The sequence below is a fragment of the Geotrypetes seraphini genome, chromosome 7, assembly GCF_902459505.1.
Source record: "Geotrypetes seraphini chromosome 7, aGeoSer1.1, whole genome shotgun sequence".
NCBI lineage: Eukaryota > Metazoa > Chordata > Amphibia > Gymnophiona > Dermophiidae > Geotrypetes > Geotrypetes seraphini.
The window spans coordinates 150,788,739-150,816,470 of NC_047090.1; the positions used below are offsets into that span (position 1 = coordinate 150,788,739).

Sequence of the window (27,732 nt, forward strand, 5' to 3'; positions counted from 1 at the left end):
AGGTGCGCTAACCGATTTAGCGCACTAAAGATTATAAGGCGCCTATTATATTCTTTGGCAGCATTTAGCCTTAGCATTTAGCGTGCGCTAATCTTTAGTGCGCTAACCGATTTAGCGCACTAAAGATTATAAGGCACCTATTATATTCTTTGGCAGCATTTAGCCTTAGCATTTAGCGTGCGCTAATCTTTAGTGCGCTAAATCAGTTAGCGCATCTTAGTAAAAGGACCCCTTAATGCAGTACTCAATAGGGCGCCAGTGTCTACTATATATGCCGCTTTAGAATTTGGCGCTAACAAGTTATTGTTAGCAAAGATAACCTGTTAAATGCTGCTAAAAATGGATATAGCAAACAAGTGATTTAATTGGTCAGTGGCCATTTCTGGCCAGTTAAATTGTTTTGAATATTGGCCAGAATGTATTTATGAATATTGGTTATCTTAAAATCCTTTGGGCTATGACCATGCTTTGGGTCCAGCCATTGGATAAGAAAAAATTTAACTAGGCTGATGGTACAAGAATTTGCAGTTAGAACAGTTTAGTAAAGATATATTTTTGCATTTCTGTGTTTATATGTTAAGATTTACTTTTTTTTTTTTTTTGTATTGCAGCTATGATGGTGTAATAGATATTAAAGATAAACCAAGGAAGAGCAAAGCAATACACTTTCAGGACACTAGCATCAAATTTGCTCAGGGGTATGTCAATTAAACAGTTTTCCCTGGGACATTAAAGGGATTATATTCTGTCCACTATTCAAGCCTAAATATTAAAATCATAATCATTAGTAATCATGTACAGACCAGTGTCAGACTTACATTACTGAACCCAAGACTTACATTACTGAACTTCTTCGAAGGTACTGAACCCAAGGGCCATTTCCTTACAACCAGGCCTTTAGGCTCCAATACTTTGAACAAGCTATTTAATAAGACTAAGAGTATATGCTTTCTTGTTGAGATCCCTTCCTAAGGATCTCAGATACTGGGATTTCCTTGCGCACGGTCCCTTCCTTTATGCCGAAAGTGGTTTCGGCTTTCAATATTAATCAGGAGGTGCGTTTGCCTGTTTTCCAGCCTACTGGCTCAGAGAAGCAGGATTGCCTCTTGAGAAAACTGGATGTCCGCAGTTCTTTTGAGCTATCTAGAGGTTACTAACGAGTTTTGTCTCTGACCATCTGTTTGTGCTGACTCATTCTTCCGAGCGGGGTGCTCCTGCTTCCAAGGCCACTATTTCCAGATGGATCTATAGAGCCATTTCATCGGACTACATTCTTTCCGAGAAACAGTCCCCTGTCTCTGTTAAGGCACATTACCAGAAGTGTGGCTTCTTCGTGGGCCGAAGCTAGAGCAGTCTCCTCAGAGGAGATTTGCAGGGCAGCAATGTGGTCCACTCTGTACATTTTTGCTAAATTTTACTGAGTGGATGTGGCGGCAAGACAGGACTTTGCCTTTGGGTCCTCGGTTTTGAGGGCCAGTGCAGTCAATTTGCCCTAGCTCTTTGGGACTGCTTTTGTACATCCCACTTGTCTAGACCAGTGGTTCCCAACCTGTCCTGGAGGACCACCAGGCCAATTGGGTTTTCAGGATAGCCCTAATGAATATACATGGAGCAGATTTGCATGCCTGTCACTTCCATTATATGCAAATCTCTCTCATGCATATTCATTAGGGCTAGCCTGAAAACCCGATGGGCCTGATGGTCCTCCAGGACAGGGTTGGGAACCACTGGTCTAGACTGTCTCACCTATTGTACTGGAAAAAGAGATTATGTTCTTACCTTGAAAATATATTTTCCAATAGAAAGATGAGACATTCTAGACTCCTGCCCTGTCCTTCCTGCACCTGCCTACTGTCTCATTTTGTTATGCTTCTCCATGTTGTTTCTTGGATTCCAGTCAGCCCTTTGGGGTTTTGAAGAATTCTGTATATATGTTCATGTCTATGCAAGGATCTTGTCTGAGCTCCTTTGATGCTTTTGTTAGCTGTTTTGAAGTTGATTTCTCATGTTTCTTTGTTGAGCAGAATAGTTGATTCTTGGGAATGTTCCCATTGGGGCCCAATCCTTCCTACCAGAACTCCCCCCCAGTACATCGATGGCAGGAGAGATGCCCAATCCCTCCTGCCAGAACCCTCCACCTCAAAAATTGCGGGCATCCCCCCGCTGGACCCCCCAGCCCCCCTAGAGCACCCCTTACCTTAAAATATTGGCCGGCCGGAGGCATCCTTAATGCTTCCAGCTGGCTGGCCTGCCTTCTCAGAAATGGCGGGCCTGTCCCATTTTGAGATCCACCGGGGAGGGACCTTAGGCCCTGATTAGCCCAGGCACTTAAGGCCCCTCCCATAGGAGGGGTCTTAGGCACCTGGGCCAACAGGAATCTTAGGTCCCATTTGCAGTGCATTCTGGGATGCACTGAGAGTGGCCTAAGATTCCGATTGGCCAGATCCCTTAGGCCCCCCCATGGGGAGGGGGGCATTTGGAATCTTAGGCCACTCCCAGTGCATCCCAGAATGCACTGCAAATGGGGCCTAAGATTCCAATTGGCCTAGGTGCCTAAGACCCCTCCTATGGGAGGGGCCTTAAGTGCCTGGGCTAATCAGGGACTGGGCAGCCTTTCTGCTATTCTAATTTTATCTTGGGACTTACCTAGTTGTCAAAAATCGCAGCTAACTAGGTAAGTCTGACTTTTCCCTGACCCAGTCCTGCCATTATCTGGATAGTGGTGATCTGTCTGGATTTTCAACAGCACATAACCAGATAGATATTATCCTGGCCTTCAAAAGCTAATCAAAATATTTATTAAGTTAGTTCAATAAAAACTATATCATCTTAATTTCTACGTAGTTTTGCTTTGTCTTATTTCTATGTATTACCTTTAAATGGACTAACACTACAACCAAACTGCTGAAAATCCAGGTAGGACCTGGTCAGCAGGAGATAACTGGGTAGTATCCTCTCCTTCCCAGTTATCTCCCTTTAAATGTTAGCCCATATTAGTTTTACACGTTAAGTTTCTAAATATGACTTATATTTAGATGGACAGCCTATTAAATATAGAATTGTTTTTCTTTCAGTGCAGACAGTAAGCTACATACAGGACCTAAATCAAGCATGGGCATTCTCAAACTATTATTAGGTCCTACAAAACCATCAGAGGGAACATTTAGTGGGTTGGCTCCAAAATCAAGCAGGTCTGCTGGTAAACGAGATCAAGAGGGGTCTGTTACCTTAGATGATGTTAAACGTAAGTAGAATATTCAGTTTCAGTGCAACGCAGTTTCATAAATAGTCCTTCATTTTATGTTGCCTACGTGGAATTGCTTTTTCATCCACTTTTCTCTTTCTCATTTCACATATTTTTAGGAGTAGCACTGAGTCTGTTACAACAGCATGCAATGCAGGAATTATCTTTCTTTTCAGCAATTGCAAGGTAAACCTTTTTGGACATTTACTCTTAAAAGTGTTCTTTCAAATTAGCAGGTGCATTTAGAGCTTTGTAAATTTACAGTTTTTAAATGGTAGTCACAGGTAGTTAAAAGGCTCTCCTGTATGCATACAGAATATCCTATAAATTCTCCGTTGTGATGAAAAACCTTCTTGCTATCCTTTGTAGGGATATAGCTGTGAAATACTGTATTTTAACTTGTTTTTATGATTTTTTATTTGTTATCAGTTTCTCCACCTTAAGTCAGTTCATCCTCAACTGTTTTGATCCTGCTGCATTTCAGAAAGGATTAGGAGGGAGCAGGCACTTTTAAAACTAGACCAAATGACACACAGTACAAACAGGAGGTGCCAAATCAGCATGCCAGAGACCGTTACTACATGAAAATACAATTACAGACTCCATGAAGTGTAGAGAAATATTTCCAGAATGGATGACCTCTATAATCACAACTGGTCCTCTGGAACCTATCCTGAGGGTCCTCCAACAACCATGTGCAAAAAGCTTAGTGCCCCTGACCAGATCAAACATCTCAAAAGATCTGGGTTGGTCTGAAAAACATTTTAAAAAAGGACATTTATTAGTAGACTTGAGTTCAAGAAGCACCTAGCTATTTATTAGTCTTGAGAAAAGTTGCATTTGCTCTCTAGCATCACACTCTAGATTAAGGATGTCAAAGTCCCTCCTCGAGGGCCGCAATCCAGTCGGGTTTTCAGGATTTCCCCAATGAATATGCATGAGCTCTATTAGCATACAATGAAAGCGGTGGATGCAAATAGATCTCATGCATATTCATTGGGGAAATCCTGAAAACCCGACTGGATTGCGGTCCTCGAGGAGGGACTTTGACACCCCTGCTCAAGATCCATCAGTAATCTGTATGGGCTATATCCTTGCCACAGAAAAATACAGGAGAAAAGACATGTCAAATATGTATGAATGGCAGGAAGATCCATCAGGAGAAATCCTTGTTCCAGTGTTATTCCTAGTGAATCAGCTGCAGCAATGTAGGCAGGAGCTGTTTGGTGGTAGCAGAGAATGATATATTATGCTTTACTCTGATTTCAAGTAGCAGAAATTGGACAAAGGCAAGAGTAACTCTTTGACTTGCAAGTATGTCCATTTGTTTATACATGCATTGCTCTTTCTAGGAGCAGTGACATCCATCCCTATTCAGATCAGAAAGTGTATATCCTGGCTTAGAAGTCTCTGCGTCAGTCAACATATACAGTGATTAAGTTATAGAAAATAGCAGGGTGCTTGCAGAGCATGGGCAGATGAATAGAGAATGCTATCTATTGTTGGATGGCTGTTGAGAGTGCAGTTATGGAATCCTTGAGTGTGATAAGATATGCCAGGGGCCTATCATTGGTGACCTGTGTGAGATTATTATGCTATACCAACCTTAATATTTTATGATATCCCTTTCTGAGTATTGATTTCTGTTTGGTCTTCTATGCAGCCATTGCTTACTCCCAGCAGCAAATTGGGTGAATTGACCCTTTTATCTACAGGATAGGTTTTATCTGTTCAGTATCAGAGTTCAACAAATACATCATCCATTCCTATCAGTTTGTGGCACATATATAGTCATAGGTTTATGCTGAATAAAGACTAAAGGTCCATCTGGTCTGATCTTCTATCATTTACTGTGACATGGTAATCTGGAGGAAGGTATTACCCTCTTTCCTTCCTCTACTTCTGTAGCTAATTATGAAGCAAAGTACCTGCTTAGGTCTTTAAATTAGTACTTTTCTCCTTAGCATAACTTTTGACGATGAAAACGCTGAAAAGCCTCATCAAGCAGATGTGCTAAACAAATACTTCTGTGTTCACAGGGGTACATAATCGAAACATTCAAGGTACTGAAGGGAATATACTTAGTAGATAAGGACAGGTTGTTCAAGGTAGGGAGAATGAGAGGACACTCTCTAAAATTGAAAGGGGATAGATTCTGTACGAACATAAGGAAGTTTTTCTTCTCCCAGAGAGTGGTAGAAAACTGGAACGCTCTTCCGGAGTCTGTCATAGTGGAAAACACCCTCCAGGGATTCAAGACAAAGTTAGACAAGTTCCTGCTGAACCAGAACATACGCAGGTAGGGCTAGTCTCAGTTAGGGCGCTGGTCTTTGAACAGAGGGCTGCCACGTGAGCGGACTGCTGGGCACGATGGACCTCTGGTCTAACCCAGCAGCGGTAATTCTTATGTTCTTATGTTAATACTGGAAAAGGATCAGTTATCTGCCAAGGGCATATATGGTAATGGAGTGGGTATTTCATCATTCATGGAAGGAACAGCTTAAAAAACTGGACAAAAAAGTGGACAAAGCTATCAGGCAGGATAGGATATATCACAAAATACTGAATGAACTCAGGAGAAATCCTCGCAGGACCCCTTAAGGATCTTTGAAGACAGGAGAGGTTCACAAAAGTGGGGACAGGGAAGAAATGGGATACTAAAGGCTGGTAAACCTCACTTAAGTGGTTGGAAAACATGCAGATGCTGCTTAAGGAAAGGATAGTGAACTTCCCAGAATTCAATGAATTGCATGATCTTAGGCAACATGATTTATCAAAGGAAAATCATGCCAAATTAATCTGATTGATTTCTTTGACTGGGTGACCAGAGAACTAGATAAAGAACATGCGCTAGACATAATCTACTTGGATTTCAGAAAAGCTTTTGATACAGTTCCTCACAGGAAGCTCCTGAATGAGCAGAGCAGGCTAAAGTTAGGTTCCAAAGTAATGAGCTGGATTGGTTGACTGAGAGAGGACAGAGGATGGTAAGGATTGGGGTTTATTCAAAGGAAAGTAAGGTGAATAGTGGGATGCTTCAGGGATCCATATTGGGACCTATTCTATTTAATATATTTGTGAGTGACAATCCTGAAGAATGAGAAGGAATGGACAATACAGAGGGGGTTCAAAACACAAGAAAGGATCTACAAAAATTAGAAGAACATTCTAAGGTCTGTCAGTTAAAATTGAATGCAGATAAATACAGAGTGATGCACTTGGGGTGTAGAAATCCAAAGGAGATATATGAGCTAGGGTGTGGAGTTGATAAGCATTGTTCAGACCTTGAGGTGATAGTGTCTGAAGATTTCGAGGTGTCAAAATAATGTGAAAAGATGGTGGCCACAGCTAGAAGGATGCTAGGCTGCATACAAGTGCTGTATAATCGGAAAAGAAAAGAGGTGTTAATGTCTCTATACAAACTGTTGGTCTTTTGGAGTACTGTGTTTAGTTTTAGAGGTTGGATGTAAAAGACTTGAATGGTCCAGAGAAAAATGACAAATATGATGTAGGGTTTGAATCAAAAGATATATGTGAAGAAACTTGAGGACTTGAATATGTTCTCCTATAACCTAGAGGCATAGAGGAGATATGATATAGATATTTAAATACTTGAAAGCAGGACTGGACTGATAGTGATCTGGGCCCTGGGCAATAAGCACCTATCAAAAGTGTTTAAATAGATGGAGATTAGGGGAGAGTGGGCCTCCTACTATTTCAATAGTCAACCTACCCTTGCTTGAAAGGTATCAATATACATAAAAATCTTTTCCAGAGAAAGGGAGAGATTACAGGGTGGTAGACTTAGGAGTAATGGCAGGAAGCACTTTTTCATGAAGAGGCTGGAGGATGTCTGGAGTGCCCTGCCAGGTAATGGAGCTGAAAACATTGAAAGGATGGAATCAAAACAAAATTTGGTAATGTTTGGACAAGAATTCCAGTAGTAGGGAAGTACTGGGCAGCCTTCTATGGTCTATGTCTCAAATATGGCAAAAAATAGGGTAGACTTTTATGGTCTACTATTACTCCTACTTATCATTTGTATAGTGCTGCTAGACGTACACAGCGCTGTACATTAAAACATTCAAGTGACTTGTCTCCTAATTATGGAAAGACCAGTTTTGTATAGGCTTGTTAAGGTTAGTCTTGGGGTAGTTTTGGGCCTATAGGCGATAGGAACGTTAGGTTAAACTTGGGCTTTGCTACATAGCTGTTCATACCATGCCTGAACCTTATTTATCAGCATTATTGATCCAAGTTGGTATACTGAAAAAAAAAAAAAAGTATTGCAACATGGAGCTGTGTTGTTTATGCTAGATGAGATCATGGGACAGAAGTACCTTGGACGAAGTCCATTTAGGTCATGGTGATCTGTGACAATCCTGCACACCCATGAAGGTAGTCAGAGGGCAGGTCTGCTGAGACTCCCCTTTAATGAGCCTGTTAGTGTATGCTTAAGCTGACCTGGTCTTTGCATCATAGGACCAATTCCCATATCATAATCCTCATCAAGCAGAATCAGTCATGAACTGCCCAGTGCCGTTACTTCTATGTTAGCATGTCAACAGCCAATGACAGAACTTACCATTAATAGCTAGGGAGATAAATCCTATATAACAATAGATTTCCTGAACATTGAAAAGAGAAGGAGAAGAAGGCGATGGAGAATGAGACTGTGAGAGATAATTGGTGGCTTCCAGCCCTGCAGAGGGACTGGAAAGATATGCCATGGAGAGGAATGCCTTGCCAGGAAGGGGGGGGGGTGGAAACGACCATCTCTTCTTGAGCAGAGGTGAGAAATCTGCTACAGTAAAATTTTGTTTTAAATCAGACTCTTTTTAGAGCAGTTCCAGTCTGACAGTAACTAACAAAGTTCAAGTTCATTCACTAAACAAGGGGTAGGCTAGAATAAATACGTAGTATTGACTTTGTGGAAACTTTAAACATACCATCTTACTGAGACACAGATTGCAAGTTTCTATATATTTCTTTAATCTGATCTTAATTAAGATTGTCGATCTGTGTTACTATTGATTTGAGCTAAACAAAACCAGTTTTAAATTCGAAGCACCTCTCGTATATACATATAAGCATAACACTGAGAAGGTATAAACAGTTCCCGTTACAGGCTGGAGTGGACTTTGACAGCAATGCCAGCAATTGGGAAGTAGGACCCTTGTTGGGCAGACTTCTGTGACCTGAAACTAGAAGGGACAGATTACGAACACGTATGTGTTTTATGTTTCGTGTTCATATCACATGCTGTGAGTGTATCTCAGAGGGGGAGTGGAGGAGTAGCCTAATGGTTAGTGCAGTGAACTGTGATCCTGGAGAACTGGGTAGCTCCTGGGCAAGTCACTTAACCCTCCATTGCCCCAGATATAAAGCAAAGAAAAACAACCCACCTTAGATTGTGGGTTTACCCCACTAGGGACAGAGAAAGTACCTGCACATAATTTGTACAGTGCTGTGTACAACTAGTAGCGCTACAGAAATGGTTAGTAGTAATAGTAGGAACGGGAGAGGTTGCAGTGGGAACTTGCGGCAGCCATTTTTCTTTAGTGGCTCTGCACTGGGCAGGAGCGTAGGAGGATCGCTGCTGTCCCGGTTCACTGCTGGACCACCAGGGCATGCAAGCAGTGGCATAGTAAAGGAGGTAGGAGTCCATCCCGGGTGCAATCTTGGTGAGGATGCAGGCACCCATCCTTTCCGCCCCCCCCTGCTGCTTTGTATGTGCGCTGCTTCCCTTCCCCCATACCTCTGTAACATTAGTGGCGCAAGTAGCAACCCCCAATCTGCTGCCGCGCCAGCGTCGATTCATCCTCCTATGTCACTTCCTGGACCTGTGCCTAGGAAGTGACATCAGAGGAAAAGCTGATGTTGGCACAACAGCAGCTTGGAGGTTACTGCTCACGCCAGGAACGTCACAGAGGTACAGGGAAGGAAAGCGGCATGCGCATGGCAGGAAGGGGGCGGAGAAGGAGCGTGTGGAGGTGGGGGTATGTGGGGGAGGGGCACCACCTCCCCGGGTGCCTCTTACCCTCACTACACCACTATGTGCAAGGTAGGCCTTTGTAGGGTCTGGGAGGTAGGGTGGGATTGAGCTGGCTGGAACAGGGGACGGGGAGGGTTACTCCTGTCCTGGTTCACTGCTGGGCCACCAGGACTCAAGGTCAGGACAGGGCAAGGAGGGATTGTTCCTGTCCCGGCTTACCAATACCTATACTTGAATATAAACCCTTGGTTTATACCTGAGTCAACCTTTTTTCCCCCTTTTATGGGGAAAAAAAGGTTGCATTGGTTAATGTTTGGATCGATTTATATTTGAGTATATACAACATTTGCAACATTCTGAATGTTCTGTATTGTTTTTGTCAAGGTCTTTCACTTGCAGGAACCTAACCCTCTTTTTCCTATAGGGATCCATTATTCACTTTCCGCAGTTATGAGGAACCATATGTATGGTTGGAACATAATATCTATTTTCCTGTAGACTTATTGTTTTATTGTGATTCATGGAGATTTTCGGGAGACATACTGCCGCGAATAGTGAGAACAGACTGTATATTTTTAAAGCCAAAAAATACCTAATTGCACTAATTATGAACATAATGGGATCCTATTTGGTGACTTGGGCTATGAATATACAAATTACTATAGCTGTTACCTGAAATACGATAATCTGTTTATATTATTTTAATAATAACCATTATTATTCTCACAAGGAGTCAGCAACTTGATGATTTCTTTATGGCGTTGCTTTTCTACCTATCCTGTTTTTTGAATAAAACCTCACTGGAGAAAAATCCCAAGTCCATCATAGCGTAAGTACAGAATAGACTTCATCATTGTTAATAATGGAATATTTTTTAAGGCAGGCTTGTCCTTGGAAACCATCAAAGAACATTACATAGCATGCGTTCTTCTGACAAGAATGTCTGGAATGGTATAAGTTCAGATACAAAAAACAAAAAAGAAACTGCAGACAGTATGTACAAGATGCAGGCTATATTTATTTTACCCAATGTTAAATGCGGTAACTAATACCACCTTTTTACAAACCAAAAGACCCAACACGGTCCATGTTTCGGAAAACATGCCTTCTTCAGGGGTCCATGGTAAGTAAGGTAAACAACAAACCACAATTAAAATGGATAAAGAACAACCGCCTGTATGTGCAATGGGTCGACGATACAGCGCAAAATAGATATCCGAGGGAAAAAAAAAAAATTTGCGCTGTATCGTCATAGATATAGCAGTGGGCCGGCAGTCAGGGTTAGAGCAAGTATGCACACATTCTTTTCGCTTGCTTTAGATCAGTGGTCTCAAACTCAAACCCTTTGCGGGGCCACATTTTGGATTTGTAGGTACTTGGAGGGCCACAGAAAAAATAGTTAATGTCTTATTAAAGAAATGACAATTTTGCATGAGGTAAAACTCTTTATAGTTTATAAAACTTTCCTTTAACAGTTAAAAGGAAAGATATATAAACTATAAAGAGTTTTACCTCATGCAAAATTGTCATTTCTTTAATAAGACATTAACTATTTTTTCTGCGGCCCTCCGAGTACTCTATTTTTTTCTGCAGCACCCACATTTAAAGTTCAATATCTTTTCTTTCTCAAAACTGGCACATTTCAATCACTAAATTGAAAATAAAATCATTTTCCTACCTTTGTTTGGTAATTTCATCAGTCTCTGGTTGCACTTTATTCTTCTGACTGTGCATCCAACTTCTTCCCTTCTTTCTGCCTCCTGTATGTTTCCTCTCCTCCAGACCTCATTCCCTCCCCCAACTTTTTCTTTCTTTCTCTGTCTGTCTTTCTCTGACTCCGTGCCCCATTTTTTGCTTTGTTTCTGGTTCCCTGTCCCCCCTCCTTCTTTCTTCCTTCCTCCGTGCACCATTTTTTGCTTTTTTGTCTGGCTCCCGTCCCCACCCTACCTTCCTTCTTTCTTTCTGTCTTCCTTCCTTCCTGCCCTCCCCCATGCCACCGCCGCCGCGGAATAGGCCGCTGCCGCTGCCACTATCGGGAACAGGCAGAGATCTCCCTGCTTCTCTTCTGCACCGGGCCGACCAACTCTCGCTGCCCGACGTCAATTCTAACGTCGGAAAGGACGTTCCGGGCAGCCAGGCAGCGATTGGCTAGCCAGAACATCCTCTCGACGTCAGAATTGACGTCGGGCCACGAGAGTTGGTCGGCCCCGCAGGGAAGAGAAGCAGGGAGATCAAAGAACACGGTGCCGGCCTGATCCCCGATGGCAGCAGTGAGAAGGGAAGGGAAGCAGGTTCGGCACCACTACTCTAGACGAGCAGTGAGCTGCACTCTAGGGAGAACAGTGGACCGCCCCCCCCTTGGTACGCCACTGGAGCAGCAGCGTGTCTGGTCGGCTCGTTCGTTCAAAGCCGCGGGTGGTGGCTCCTTGCGAGATCCGTGCCTGCGTTTGAAGCCTCTCTGATGTTGTGACATCAGAGAGGCTTCCAATGCAGGAATGGATAGCGCAAAGAGCCGCCAACCCGCGGCTTTGAACGAACGAGCCGGCTGCTGCTCCAAAAGGAAGAGAATGATGCCTCCAGACTGCGGACCGCAAATAAAACCTGGAGAGCCACATGTGGCCTGTGGGCCGCGTGTTTGAGACCGCTGCTTTAGATGGAGTTCAGGGCAACAGACTCGGTGAAGTGCTTGTGGAATTCAGTTAAACGAAGCAGTTTGGTAATTTAAGAACATAAGAATAGCCTTACTGGGTCAGACCAATGGTCCATCAAGCCCAGTAACCTGTTCTCAGGGTGGTCAATCCTGGTCACTAGTACCTGGCCAAAACCCAAGGAGTAGCAACATTCCATGCTATCAATCCAGGGCAAGCAGTGGCTTCCCCCATATCTTTCTCAATAACAGACTATGGACTTTCCCCTCCAGGAACTTGTCCAAACCTTTCTTAAAGCCAGCTATGCTATCTGCTCTTACCACATCCTCCATTTGCTTGACATAACTCATTTACTAACTACTTTGGACTAACCTCCTGATGCAGCCCTTCATGGGGTGAAACACGGCCAAGTTGGGTCTCTTTTTAATATATGTTTTATATTACAGAATAAAATATTTTTACAGACCTGGGTCCAATGGCGTAGTAAGGGGGGTGCGGTACGCCCCAGACGCAGTCTTCCTAAGGGTGCGGTGGCACTCCTCCTCTCTGCCCCCCCAACTCGCTCGTTTGCCTGCCTACTCGCTCACTCCCCGCTACTCTCCTTGCTGCGCACACCCCTTGTCTTCCCTCATACCTTTTTGGCACTCACTTTGATATCACTTCTGGGACCCGCTCCTAGGAAGTGATGTCAAAGGAGAGCCGACACTGATGTGGGCAGCATGCTGATTACGCCAGAGACATTTAAAGGTATGAGGAAAAGGATGGGAGCTCATGTGCGGCAGGGGGGGGAGAAGAGGTCGATGGAGGGCGCTGCTCTCCCTTGCTATGCCACTACCTGGGTCCACTTTCTATTACTACCTTTCTGGACTGCCGACTCGAGCTTCTGCTTTGTTTGGTTTACTTCACAATGTGCCTGGTACTGGATTTTAAATGTGGATTTAGCTCGTAATTTCTCAGTAAGAGTTCACTGCTCGCCGCTTCCCTTCCCCTGTACCTCTGTAATGTTCCTGGCTCGAGTTGTCGCACCTGCATCGGCTCTTCTGACATAACTTCCTGGACCTGCACCTAGAAAGTGACATCAGAAGAAGAGCCCACGCAGGTGCAACAGCACATTGGGAGTTGCTGCTCGCGCCAGGAATGTTACAAGTTATGGGAGAAAGGAAGCAGCGTGTGTGCAGCAGTGTGTGTGTGTGGGGGGGGGGAGGGGGCGGGAAGGAGCTGCACTATTCTCTGTTTTTAAAAGCGTTTCCAGTAATTTACTTACCACAGAGGTCAGACTTACCGGCTTGTTGTTCCCTACTTCTTCCTTACTTCCACTTTTGTGGAAAGGAACCACATCTGTCCTTCTCCAATCCTCTGGTACCACTCTCAACTGTAGAGAATCATTGAAAAGGTCAGCCAACGGAGCCACCAGAACTTCCTTAAGTTTCCTCAGTACCCTCAGATGTACATCATTGGCCCTATTGCTTTATCCACCTTTAGTTTGGTGAGCTCCTCTTGAACACAATCCTTGGAAAATAGATCAGGGTCTGCCACACCTCCATCTCTATTTGCTTTTGTTTTCTGTGGTCCCTCCTGGTGCTTCAGCTGTGAACACAGAAAAGAACTGTTCTGGGCTCCTTTGGGAGGACGGACTAAATAATTGAGCAAATAAATAAATAAATATTTGTTAAGCATTCAGGCTTATCTCTATCAGCCTCTCCTTTGAGTCTCACAATGCTGCTTTTGCACTTTCTCCTATCACTAATATATTTTTAAAAATGTCTTGTCTCCCTCCCCCTCCATTTTACCGTGTCTACTATTTTTTTCTTCCGTTTGCATTTTTGCTTTCCTGACTATTCGATCAGCCTCTCTTAACTATTCCAAATATTTTTGTCTGTCTTCTTTCTGCGATCTTTTGCAGTGTATGAAAGCTAATCTCTTTTTCTTTACCTTCTCAGCTACTACTTTTGAAAATCAAAGTGGTCTTCTTTTCCTCTTACTCGAATATAAGTTGATCCGAATATAAGTCGAGACTCCAATTTTCCCCCTAAAAGGAGGAAAAATGGTTGACTCGAATATAAGTCGGGCAGCTTAATATTCAAGTGCCCTGCCCTGTCAGGCTCTGCACCCAACCCCCTCCCTGCCAGGCACTGCACCCCAGCCCCCTTCCCTCCTTCCTTCCCAACCCCTGTCAGGCTCTGCACCCAGCCCACTTCCTTTGTTCCTTTCCTCCGTCCCCTGTCAGGCTGTGCAACTAGCCCCCCTCTCTCCCCTGTCAGAATTTGTGGGAGCCAGTCAAGAAGCCACTCAGTGCCGAGTAGCAGTGCCAAAGCACGCTCTTGCTTGGTGCCGCTAAGCGGCTGACGAAACCCAATATCGTGGCAGCCACCACCAACCAGATTAGCAGCAGGGCAGGAGTGCGGAAAGCTCGCTCCTGCCTGCTGCACCTCTGGACCACCAGGGATCAGCAGAGGAGGTACGAGGACAGGGCAGGGAGGGGGGACAGGGTGCAGAGCCTGGCAGTGGCCTGCACTAATTCTAGGAGGTGGGCACTGGCCCGAATATAAACCGGGACCCCTATTTTTGGGCCAAATTTTTGGTCCCCCAAATCCTGGTTTATATTTGAGTATATACGGTACTTACTTTTCATTAAAAAATGGTTTGTTGCCCTTACAATAGCTCCTTTCAGTTTTGCTCACTGCTTTCCTACTTCTTCCAGATGTTCCGATCCAGACAATTCCTTGAAATAATCCCCCATCTGAGCAAAGTTATTATTTTTTTTTTAAAGTTTAGAACCTTCACTTTGAATGAGCCCTCTCTACATCTGCCTTACTATTAAACCACACCATGTGGTGATCACGAGATGCCAAATGATAACACACTATAACAATAGAAACACTCTCCCTGTTTGTAATCGCTAAGGCCCAGATTCTCTAAATGGTGCTGTTTTTTTACACACTAATAGGTGTCCAAACTCAGTAAAAAAAATCTATTCATTTTTAACTGAGTTTCAAGGTGCTTTAGGCCGCCTAATGCCACTGTGGGCGTGGCTAACACCAGAAGTAGCGTTAGGCAGCCTAAAGCGCCCGCGGAGGCACCACATCATAGGTAGACTCCGGAAATGTAGGCCAGTAAAACCCTAACTTTCCAATTCTGTACATGGCGCCGTCGAGTGATTGTCACACAATCGGCGGCCGCTTTTAAGGTGGCCGCCAACAATAGCGCCAGTCACAGAATCCAGGCCGTAGTCTAGTAAGGCTCCATCTCGCGTGAATTCTATTACCAACTGCTAAAACAGTTCTCCTTGTAGAGAATCCAAGATCTCTCTACTTCTAGGAGATCCCGCAATAGAGATACCCCAATCAACATTTGGCATATTAAAATCCCTTATTAGTAGTACTTCACCTTATACAGCCATATTTTGAATGTCTTCTATTAAATCTCTGTCCACTTCTTCCATCTGTGAAGGAGGCCTGTATATCACACCGATATTAATATACATTGGAACCTTGGTTTATGAGCATAATTCGTTCCAGAAGCATGCTCGTAAACCAAATTACTCGTATAGCAAAGCGAGTTTCCCCATAGGAAGTAAGGGAAACTCGCTTGATTGGTTCCACATCCTCCTCCCCCCACGGCCACCAGCGCTGCTTCACCCCACCACATCCTCAAAAGACCCCCCTACCCCCGAGGTCACTGGGGCGCTTCCACATCCCCCTGCGAACCGGCATCGCCCCCCCCCGCTCACAAATGCCACCCCTCCGCGAACTGGCATCGCCTCCCCTCATTAACACCCGCCCGCCTGCCCAAACTGAAGCCTTACCCCCATTTGGCACCAGCATGCAGCACCAACCCACAGGAGGTGCCAGTGCCAATTCCCGATGATCGTGCTGCTTGCCGGACTGGGTCTTGAGCATCTGCGCATGCTCAAGGCCTTCTGGCTCTCGTTCTCTCCAAGAATCTCGTTCTCTCCGAGAATATCGGAGAGAGGCGGGAGCCAGAAGGCCTTGAGCATGTGCAGATGCTGAAGGCCAAGTCCGTCAAGCAGCTCGATCTGAAGGCACCAACACCGGCACCTCCTGTGGGTTGGTGCTGCGCGCCGGTGCCAGATGGGGGTAAGGCTTCAGTTTGGGTGGGTGGGCATTTGCGAGGGGTGTGATACTGGTTAGCGGCGGGTGGGGGGGCAGCGGCGTTCGTGGGCGGGGGGACTCGCAAATTGAGTCAATGCTCAGTTTGCGAGTCACAATTTGCAAAAATATTTTGTTTGTCTTGCTAAACACTTGCAAAACTGCATTACTCGCAAACCAAGGTTTGACTGCATTTTCCATGCCCTTCTTTCATTTTGACCCACAGTGCCTCTTCCTTACCCTGTAGATCTTGCAATTGTGTGGATTTAATATTATCTTTAACATATAATGCTACTCCCCCTCCTTTTCTTCCTACTCCAACTTTCCTGAAGACTGTAGTTTCCAAGTTGATTCTATATTTGATATACCAACCTTCAGCAAGTATCTGATCGGTTTACAGAGTAAAATTATGATATAAAATTGCACAATATTAAAATTAAAATATAGTTCTAAGAAAAAAAAAGGTCATTAACTAAGTATTTACATAATTAACGGACAGGACTTAGACTGGTTTGATACATAAGGTAGTGTGGTTAGGGTGGGAGAATAAAATACATCGAAGTAAAAAAAATTAAAAGGAAGGTGGAAAGGAGAGGAAAGGAAACAAAAGGAAGGAGTTGCTTCTTAAAAGTGGTTCAATTTCTTCTTTGATCAGAGGAGGGGTGGGAGAAGTGTTCTTGTCTTATGTTAGAGGAAGATACTCAACTGGGGAGCTATGGCTGACTGGAAATCAAGTATGCTATGTATATTTATAGAATATTGTAAATATTATTCTGTATAATTTTGGCACAAAATTCCTGGAGTGTATTTACATTTGCTATTCTGGAAATTCTATATTGGACAGGTCTAAGCGGTTTATAGTCTAAGAAAGAGATTCGTCAAAGTAGGGAAAGAATGCCAATGTGTAGATAGGAAAATAGCGTATCACTCGTTCAGCATGTAAAAGTGGAGTAGAAAATGAAAGATTTGGAGGACAGTCTAAAATGGGATTCTATCCGATGGGAATAGAACATCAGAATATCATTTGTTCAGCATATAAAGTGGGGTGATAGTCAAGAGTTAGGAACACAATTTTGTGGAAGATGAATCTGTGTGAGTGGTTTGGCTATGGTGAGGGGTTCATAAAATTTATGCTAAGTGAGTGGGAACGCTTATGTGAATAGCCATGTCTTGAGGCCTACTTTACATTCTTAAAATGTAGATATTACTTATTCATGTGTGTAAGTGCTAGTTTTCTGTAAGTGCTTATATGTAGGTACTAAGATATAGAATTAGGAGGTATTTGTAGAATGGAGGGGCAGAGTTAGGGAGGCAATATGACTCTATCCATGTAGGGACAATACTCAGCTGCAATACAGAGTGTGTTTAGTGTAGGCCCAAATGGACAGTGGTAGGCCACGATCAGTTGTGAACACATATATGCAGTAGCACTGAATACACATATTAATTTAAATGCTGCAGCTGGGGTTTCCATGAATAGGCTGACCACTATTGCTGAAAATTTAGCCCCCTATTTTCACCTGTGTAGCTCAAAATTAAACCTTTGAAAATTTACCCAGCTATGTATTACTATAAAAACTTCCCAATACAGTAGTATCACTGTTCAATTATATTTCATGTCATACAGTAAATGTAGTGCAACTGATGAAAAAGAAATGACAGATGCTTTACTTCAAACAAAGTTAGCCCAGAAACACCTTGCACACATGTATGGTATCCTTGTGCTGGGCTGGAAAATGCCTCTCCTGCACCACATGACTTGCGGAAGGTAAGTACACTTTATTCATGATCAGTAGCATTTTAGGGAACTATATTTATTTTGTACTACTACTATTTATTATTTCTATAGCGCTACCAGACGCATGCAGCGTGGTACAGAGTCACAAAGAGTAAGAAAACAGTCCCTGCTCGAAAGAGCTTACAATCTAAACACACGTAATAGGATATGTGGAAGGGCATAATCGAAAGGGACGTCTAAGTCCATTTACATCCATTTCGCAAGTCGTTCAAAGTCAAAAAGAGCCCAAGTCCCATTTTCGAAAGAGACGTCCAACATCTTTTGACTTTCGAAAATCGTCCAATTATATGTCCTGAAGATCTGATCATCCAAGCCGCTAAAACGTCGATCTTTAAAGCACATTTTTGTCCAACTGTCCGTCCAAGTCCAAAACGTCTAGAACAAGCCCTGTTGGACGTGGGAGGGGCCTGCAAAGTGATGGACAGAACACCCAGACAGGGCACCTAAATAGTGGGGTACCTTACAGGGCACTGCTGTGAACTTCACAAACAGGGTGCCATGGCTTCTCCTCACTACAGCTCCCTTATAGGTGACGGTGAGCCCCCCCAAACTACCTCCAGAATCCCCTAGACCCACTTATCTACCACCCCAATAGCCCTTATGGCTGCAGGAGCCACTTATATGCCAGTAAAAAAGGGTTTTAGGGGTGTATAGGGCAGTGCACATGTTTAAGTATCAATGCAGTGATTACAGGGGCTTATGTGCATGGGTCCTCCTCTCTATGGGTCCCTAACCCACTCCCAAGATGACTTAAGCTGCCTCTGTGCTGGATGACTAGGCTTTCCTATGCCAGGCGGCCAAGTGATGATGGTCTGGAGGCTGAATTTTAAAGTTGTGATTAAAATTTTTATTGGGGGGGGGGGTCAGTGACCACTGGGGTAGTGTGTGGGGGTCTGTTTTATGTGTTTTCAGTGCATATCTGGTGAGGTTAGATGTTTTTTTTTTACTTAGACCATGTTTCAAATGGTCTAAGTCACAACGTCCAAGTTCCGTCGATCATGGGCTGTATCACTTTTGGTTATACATGCTGAACGACTAAGTCTAAGCCGGCCCTCGTCCCGCCCAACTCCCGCCCTCGACACACCTCCTGAAATGCCCCGTTTAGCTTTGGACGTTGAGTGGCACTATGAGGGCCTAAGTTGTTTAGAAATACGACCAAAACCCGGTTTGATTATCGGCGCTTGGACGTTTTTGAGAAATGTTCGTCCAAGTGCCGACTTAGGCCTGTTTTTGGACGTTTTTCTCTTTCGATTATGAGCCCCATAGCATGTTTATTTGATTTATATCCTTTTGTTTCAATACAATTGTACAAGTGGATTACGACACAAGGCTTTCACTTACTGATATGCATTTTACACGCAGAAAAAGCCTTTTATAAAATTGTCCAGCTAAATAGGTGCATAAAAATACACATAGCTATCTGCAATCTGGAACTCTCTGCCTTTACACATAAGAGCGGAAACTACCGTATATACTCGAATATAAACCGGGATTTTTGGGCCAAAAACTTGGCCCCAAAATGGGGGTCCTGGTTTATATTTGAGCCAATACACACCCTTCCAAAATTTTTGCAGGCCACTGCCATTCACCCTGCTGCCCTCACTGTCCTAGACTCAGGCTCATACCTCTACTGATCATTGTTGGTGGAGGTGCAGCGGGCAAGAGCAAACTTTCCAAGTTCCTGCCCCGCTGTTAACATGCTTCTGTGAGTGTCTTCGGCAGCAGCACTGAGAAGCACAAGCAGGCACGCGATTTTGCTCTGCTGCTCAGTGCCGAGTGGCTTCCATAATGGCTCCTGCGAATTCTCACGGGAAGGAAGGGTGCTGGGTGCTGGGCTGTATGCAATGCCTGACAGGAAGGGAGCTGGGTGCAGTGCCTGACAGGAGAAGGAGGGAAGGAAGAAAAGGGGATGGATGCAGTGCCTGACAGGGGAGGGAGGGAAGGGTGCTGGGTGCAGTGTCTAGCAGAAAGGGAGCTGGGTGCAGAGCCTGACAGGGCAGGGCACTTGAATATTAAGCCGCCCAACTTATATTCGAGTCAACCATTTTTCCTTATTTTTGGTGGGAAAAATGGGGTCTCGACTTATATTCGGATCGACTTATATTCGAGTATATACGGTAATTTACAGAGATTCAAAGGAGCATTGAAATGTTTCCTTTTCAAAGATGCTTTTGAACATTAAGGTTTCCTTTTGTTTAAAAAATAATAATTTCTGAACCTTATCCATCCCCCCTTTTCTTTTTTCCTCCTCTCTCTACCCTCTATTCTGTCTTTGCCCAAAGAGTCACAGTAGTATAACATTTGTTTCTCTTTGTTCTTTCCATTATTGTTATCTTTTCCCTCCTGTTAACTGTTATTTTTGTCCTTGTAGTGTAGTTTGTATTTGTCTTTGTCCTATTTTTGTATTCCCCTTTTTTTATCTATAGTGTTTCCCTGGGAATTTGTGGTTCGCGAATCACGGACTCGCTCATTCGCGGTCTGCTCTGACCACCTCTTCTTGTAGTAAAGTCGGGCTACACCAATCAGGAGCTGCGTGTCAAAGCAGCTCCTGATTAGTGTAGCCCGACTGTACTACAGGACTAGGCGGTCGGAGTAGACCGCCATTGATTTTCTTCACCCGCTGATGCTCCGGCTGCCCTCTCCTGCCTCCCCTGCCTTTTAAATTCACGGGGGGTTCCTGGAATGGAACCCCCGTGAATTTCGGGGGAGTATTATATTGTATTTTTGCCTAGAATTCTGGATAGGCGAATAATCAAATATTAAATAAACTATGAAACTATGAAACTGTTCTTTTAGGTGGACTGCATGCAGGTTTTTGGGGGCAAGGGTTCAAAAACACGAATGACATGGAGCAGCAAGTGAGATCCCCCAGTTCGGCGGCAGTCTAGAAGAATAGAACTTGATAACTCAAATTTATAAGATGTAATTTAGAGCCCGACTGAAACCAGGTTCTTTGATCTTTGCCAAAACTAAATCTTCGACTGAAATTGGCCGCTTGGTTTTGACAGAAAACGGAAATGAAACTGCCCTTCCCTAAAGCCTTTATTTTTGAAGTTCTACACACCACTGAGATGAGCACTTTGCTGATGTTTATGCCTATAAATGCTGACATCTGTTTATTTGGGGTTTTTTAAAGTAATCATATATCGCCGTTGCACAATTGAAAATGCGAACGCACTTATCTGGCCCTCCAATACTCACTTGAAAACTGCTTGCTGCAGATCTACATGTGCAAATAATGGCTTTCTAATGCTTTTGTTTAACATGTATAAAAGTCATGCAAGCCTTTTAAATGACCTCTGTGTGTTGTAGCTCCCTGCCCTAGCCTCACCCTGGGAACACTTCTGCTGAATCCAGAATCCAGAATAATATTTACCGTATTTATTTTATTTTAAAAATATATATTCCGCATATCCTGTAATTCTATGCAGAGTATAATAAGACATCCAAATGAGAAATAAAAAATTACATCCTTTACATACAGCACATATGCTATGTTATGTTTATTATCATTTGTTATACCGCATCACCATATTACAGACCTCAGCAGTTTACATTCTAAATTATATTTAATAATAATAATAGTAATGAGAACTTTGTACCAATAAGAGAAAAAAGAACAGACAATCTTGAGTTCATATATACATATCAATAAGATAGCAAAACAACATGATACAATAAACATATTACAATTTGACCAACAAACATATAGCAATACTACCGACGATGAACAACAGAAACAGAACTACTTAATTGCTGTTTATCCCAGGACAAGCAGGCATGATATTCTCACATGTGGGTGACGTCATCTACGGAGCCCCAGCGCGGACAGCTTTTCAAGCAAACTTGATTGAAGTTTCAAGTTTGCTATGCTGCACCACGCATGTGCATGCCTTCTTGCCCACTAGAGGGCGCATCCCCACCTCGTGGTCCTCAGTTCAGTTTTTTCCGCGGAGCCAGAAGCCCTGTGGAAATTGTGCTCTCTCTTTTTTTTTGCCTTCTGACACCGCGTCTGAGTCGTTTTTCTCGGTCGCTGTGCTTGCTTTATTTTTTTATTCGTTCGTGTGTTTGTTAATCGTCGAAAAAAAAAATAAAATAAATTTTCGTTTGGCTCCGGGGGCTCCCGGTAGCCGCGGCCGTGGGACCTCGTTCCGTTCCCGGCCGTTTTCGATTTCATGTCCCGTCCTTTGACGGGCTTTAAAGAGTGCACCCGGTGCGATCGGCTACTTTCTCTCACCGATCCCCACCGGTGGTGCTTACTTTGCTTGGGTCCCGAGCACCCCACCGATTCCTGTCCCAGGTGCTCGACTTTTCAGCCAAGAGCTCTCCGCCGCCGTCATGCCAGAACGGCGGAGCTCTTTGCTGTCGACCCCGCGGAGCAGGCCTCGACGTCGGCCTCGTTTTCGGCCCCGGCCTTGACCTCGGCCTCGACTCCCTCGGCCTCGCCGAGACATCCTGCTTCCTCGAAGCCGACGGCCTCGACTTCGAAGTCGACGGGGCGTAAGTCCTCTCTTCCTTCCTCAGCTCCAACTTCGAAGAAGCCATCCTCGGGATCCTCGACGGGGGCGGGTGGGTCGTCCTCGGCCCTGCCCCGAGTGTCGAAGTCGGGTGCCCCGCGGGAATACTCGAGACCGAGGTCGCCCTCGAGGGAGCACCCGCCGGCCCCGGATCTACCAGCCATGATGGCGGTGCCGGCTTTTCAGGACTTGCTCCGTGCCCTCATTACCTCGGAGCTGTCCGGCGCCTTAGCGCACCTGCAGCCGGCTTCAGCCCCGAGTGCCCCGGCTTCGGCGGCCTCGGTCTCGGTGCCCTCGACTTCGGCCCCCGGGGTGGTTCCGGCCTCGACCCCGACCTTGCCCTCGACCTCGGTCGACCAGTCGGAACGGAGTGTGCGGCCTCGGGACAAGGTGCGGAGAGTTCGGAGGATCTCTTCCACTTCTTCCTCGTCGAGGTCCTCCCGGGGCTCCTCGCCCTCGGGTCGGCCTCGGGCGAAGCGCCGGCCGAGGAAGCCCAAGCATTCTCGCGGGTCTCCTCGGAGGCGCGGTCGCTCCTCGCCGACCGGGGCTGAGACGCTACGTGTCTCGGAGCTCCGCCTCGATAATCCGAGGTTGTTCCGTTCCTCCGAGGGAGGGTTGTCGAGAGACTCCTCGCCAAAACGGAAGGGGCAGACCTCGGTGCCTCGTACCCCGGGGACTTCACACAGGGGTTCCTCGGGGCATAGGCGGTCCCCGACCCCGTCGAGATCGCTCGGGGCGGCCTCTTGGGGCTCGGGGTCTGGTAGGGAACCCCGTTATTCCCGTGAGGCTTCCCCTTCCTTTTTGGAGACGCGGGCCTCTCGATCGCCCTCCCCTCCGTCCAAACCCTCCTCTTTTTCCAGATTTGTGCTTGATATGGGGAGGGCCTTGGACCTGGATCTGGTGTCTGGTTCACAATACACCAAGGAGTTTGTGGAGGAGCAGGATTTACCTTCTCCCCCGAGGGAGACCCCTTGTCTGCCTCTTAATAAAGTCCTCCATCAGACCTTCCTGAAGAATTGGACTCCCCTCTTACAGTCACAGCGGTTCCATCTAAAATGGAGTCGAAGTACCGTACCATCCCATGTAAGGGCTTCGAGAAGGCGCAACTGTCTCACCAGTCGTTGCTGGTAGAGTCGGCGTTAAAGAAGTCCCAGCCTTCTAGGGTCTCCGCTGCGGTCCCTCCCAGGCGGGAAGGGCGGACTTTGGACAAGTTTGGTCGCCGCCTCTATTCCAATTCCATGATGGCGGCCAGGGTCCTTAATTATGCTTTCACTTTTTCATCTTATCTGAGGCAGATGGTGAAGGCATTACCCCGTTATCATGGGGTCATGCCGGATTCCCATAAGGGGGACTTTGGTAAATTTGTGGCCAACTTGTCACAGCTGCGCCTATACCTTTTTCATGCGGTTTACGATGCATTTGAGTTGGCCTCCAGAGTCTCCGCCTTTGCAGTAGCGATGCGCCGTCTCGCATGGCTCCGAACGGTTGATATGGACCCGAACTTGCAGGAGCGCCTAGCCAATCTGCCATGTGTCGAATCGGAATTGTTCGATGAGTCCTTGGAGGCGGCGACCAAACGCCTGTCCGAACACGAGCGCTCCATCGCCTCCTTGGTCCGTCCTAAACCACGGGTAACGCCGCAGAAGCCATTTAGACCTCCGCCGCGGCGATACCCTCAAAAGTCCACACCAGCATTCTCGAGGCCTCCGCCCAGGCGCCCACCGCAGCAGGGCAGAGGGGCCCAGCCGAAACCTCAGACGCAAGGGGCGTCTAAGCCGGCGCCGTCTTTTTGACGTGATGAGCGGATGGGGGCGGGCCCCCTCCACACTCTCTCTGGACCCCCTGCCCATCGGGGGCCGGCTGCGGGCCTTTCATTCGGCCTGGACTATGATCACGTCAGACGCTTGGGTGCTCCGTCTCGTCTCCGAGGGTTACTCGCTAAACTTCTCGGCCACGCCGCCGGAACAACCGCCGGGGGCATCTCTTTGCAACCGAACCCAGCTTCCTCTTCTACTCTCGGAAGCCAGGGCCTTGTTGAGCCTTCGGGCGGTGGAGCCGGTCCCCCCAAACCAACGGGGGCGGGGGTTCTACTCCCGTTACTTTTTGGTCCCAAAGAAGACCGGGGACTTACGCCCCATTTTGGACCTCCGGAAGCTCAACAAGTTCCTGGTCCGGGAGAAGTTCCGTATGTTGTCGCTTCCGGTTCTCTACCCTCTGTTGGAGGAGGGGGACTGGATGTGCTCCCTAGACTTGAAGGAAGCGTATACTCATGCTCCGGTGCATCCCGCCTACCGCAAGTTCTTACGGTTCCAGGTGGGGGAGTTGCACCTTCAGTATCGTGTCCTCCCCTTCGGGCTGGCCTCATCTCCTCGAGTCTTCACAAAGTGTATGGTGGTAGGCTGCCCTGAGATCTCAGGGGCTGCAGGTCTTCCCCTACCTGGACGATTGGCTGATCAAGGCATCATCCCGGGAGGGGGTTATCTCAGCGACCCGACAGACTATCATCTTCCTTCAACGTCTGGGGTTCGAGGTGAATTTTCCCAAATCGCAGCTGTGCCCTGCTCAATCCCTTCAGTTTATCGGGGCCGTGCTGGACACGGTTCGCCTTCGTGCGTTCCTTCCCTCTTCGAGGCTGGAGGCTCTGCTTCGACTGTGCCGTCAGATTTCTCTGCAGCGCTCCGTCTCAGCACACCGGCTGATGATTCTACTCGGCCACATGGCATCGACGGTTCATGTCACACCGTTTGCCCGATTGCATCTGAGACTCCCTCAGTGGACCTTGGCCTCCCAGTGGCTTCAGGATCGAGACCCGCTCTCCCTTCCTGTAACAGTGACTCCTTCCTTGAGACGCTCGCTCCGTTGGTGGACCAACTCTTCCAATCTTTCCGGGGGTTTGCTCTTTCTCATCCCTCCACATCGCAAAGTTCTGACCACGGACTCTTCGGAGTACGCGTGGGGGGCTCACCTCGACGGTCTGCGGACTCAAGGTCTATGGTCTGCGGAGGACCGTCTTTGTCACATCAATAGAAACATAGAAACATAGAAGATGACGGCAGAAAAGGGCTACAGCCCATCAAGTCTGCCCACTCTGCTTACCCACCCCCTGTCTATGCCCTAATGACCCAATTTCCTTATCTTGACCCTCGTAGGGATCCCACATGGGTATCCCATTTATTCTTAAAGTCTGGCACGCTGTCTGCCTCGATCACCTGCACTGGAAGCTTGTTCCAATGATCAACCACTCTCTCTGTGAAGAAATACTTTCTGGTGTCGCCATGAAATTTTCCGCCCCTGAGTTTGAGCGGGTGCCCTCTTGTGGCCGAGGGTCCCTTGAGAAAGAAAATATCATCTTCCACTTCGACACGTCCCGTGAGGTACTTAAATGTTTCGATCATGTCTCCCCTCTTCCTACGTTCCAATGTGTTGGAGCTTCGCGCCATTTTTCTGGCAGCTCGGGCGTTCTGCCATCTGCTGCGCAATCAGGTAGTCCTGGTACGGACGAACAACCAAGTGGCAATGTATTCTGTAAACAAGCAAGGGGGGACGGGCTCTTGGTCCCTGTGCCGGGAAGCCTTGCGCCTTTGGGAATGGGCGGTCTCCCAGAACATCTTCCTGCGGGCGGTTTACATTCAGGGAGAGAATTATTGTCTGGCCTACAAACTCAGTCGTCTTCTCCAGCCGCACGAGTGGTCGCTCAACTCCCGAGTTCTGCGAGAGGTCTTCGACCGCTGGGGGACTCCTCGGGTGGATCTGTTTGCCTCCCCGGAGACTCACAAACTGCCCCTCTATTGTTCTCGGATTTACTCCCAGGACCGTCTCGAGGCTGATGCCTTCCTTCTCGACTGGGGAGGGAGGTTCCTTTATGCGTTTCCTCCTTTCCCTCTGATCTTGAGGACGTTGGTTCATCTCAAGTCATCCAGAGCCACTATGATTCTCATTGCGCCTCGTTGGCCTCGTCAGCACTGGTTCTCCCTGCTCCTTCAACTCAGTGCCAGGGAGCCTCTACTTCTGCCTGTTTTTCCCTCTCTGCTGTCTCAGAGTCGGGGTTCGCTGTTGCATCCCAATCTTCAGTCATTACATCTGACGGCTTGGTTCCTTTCCCCCTGACTTCAGTTTCTGTTTCTCAGTCGGTCAGGGAGGTGTTGGAAGCCTCGCGTAAGGTCTTGACTCGGCTCTGTTATTCCCAGAAGTGGACCAGATTTTCATCCTGGTGTTCCTCGTACCATCTCGATCCGAGTTCGGTTCCGGTGTCCTCGGTTCTGGAATATTTGTTGCATTTGTCCAAGTCTGGGCTAAAGACGACTTCCATTCGGTTGCATCTCAGTGCTATTGCTGCTTTCCATCGACATCTCGAGGGACGTTCTCTCTCTCTTCATCCTCTGGTGGTTCGTTTCATGAGGGGTTTAGTGAATGTTAATCCTCCTCTGAAACCTCCTCCTGTGGTTTGGGATCTTAATGTGGTCTTGGCTCAGCTGATGAAACCTCCTTTTGAGCCGATTGACAAGTCTCTTCTTAAGTTTCTCACTTGGAAGGTGATCTTTTTACTTGCGTTCACGTCTGCTCGTTGGATTAGTGAGCTGCAGGCTTTGGTTGCGGACCCGCCCTTTACTGTGTTCCATCATGACAAGGTGGTTCTTTGCACCCATCTTAAATTTTTACCTAAGGTTGTGTCTGATTTCCACAATCAGTCAATTGTTCTTCCGGTGTTTTTTCCGAAGCCCCACGCTCATCCTGGGGAGGTGGTGCTTCACACTCTTGACTGTAAGAGGGCGTTAGCTTTTTATCTGCAACGCACCAAGTCTCATCGGAAGGTTCCTCAATTATTTTTGTCCTTTGATCCTAATCGGTTGGGACGTCCTGTTTCCAAGCGCACCTTGTCCAACTGGTTGGCTGCTTGTATTTCTTTTTGCTACGCTCAGGCTGGTCTCGAGCTGCTTGGTCGGGTTACGGGACATAAGATCCGAGCGATGGCTGCTTCTGTTGCTTTCCTCCGGTCTACTCCGATGGAGGACATCTGCAAGGCTGCCACTTGGTCTTCGGTTCATACTTTCACCTCCCACTACTGTCTGGATACGTTTCCAGGAGTGACGGCCGGTTTGGCCAGTCAGTTTTGCGAAATCTGTTTTCCTAAATTGCCATCCTCCCACCTGCCCTTTTTTGGTTGGCTTGGAGGTCACCCACATGTGAGAATATCATGCCTGCTTGTCCTGGGATAAAGCACAGTTACTTACCGTAACAGGTGTTATCCAGGGACAGCAGGCATATATTCTCACAACCCACCCTCCTCCCCGGGGATGGCTTCTTTGCTGGATATGGAACTTAGGACCATGAGGTGGGGATGCGCCCTCTAGTGGGCAAGAAGGCATGCACATGCGTGGTGCAGCATAGCAAACTTGAAACTTCAATCAAGTTTGCTTGAAA

The 27,732-nt window shown here is 46.4% G+C and overlaps 1 protein-coding gene across 3 annotated transcripts in view; it reads left to right on the forward strand.

Moving 5' to 3' along the window:
• PPP1R36 (protein phosphatase 1 regulatory subunit 36) overlaps positions 1–27,732 on the forward strand; it is an 86,798-nt gene that overhangs the window by 14,673 nt on the left and 44,393 nt on the right. For 2 of the 3 annotated variants that reach the window (XM_033950959.1, XM_033950957.1), the window contains exons 3-7: positions 612–698; positions 3,075–3,244; positions 3,364–3,430; positions 9,970–10,068; positions 17,624–17,764. In XM_033950959.1, coding sequence (XP_033806850.1) covers positions 3,112–3,244; positions 3,364–3,430; positions 9,970–10,068; positions 17,624–17,764 — 440 coding nt within the window. In that variant the 5' untranslated portion in view covers positions 612–698; positions 3,075–3,111. The remainder of the gene's footprint in view (positions 1–611; positions 699–3,074; positions 3,245–3,363; positions 3,431–9,969; positions 10,069–17,623; positions 17,765–27,732) is intronic. The other variant, XM_033950960.1, reaches the window with a different exon arrangement.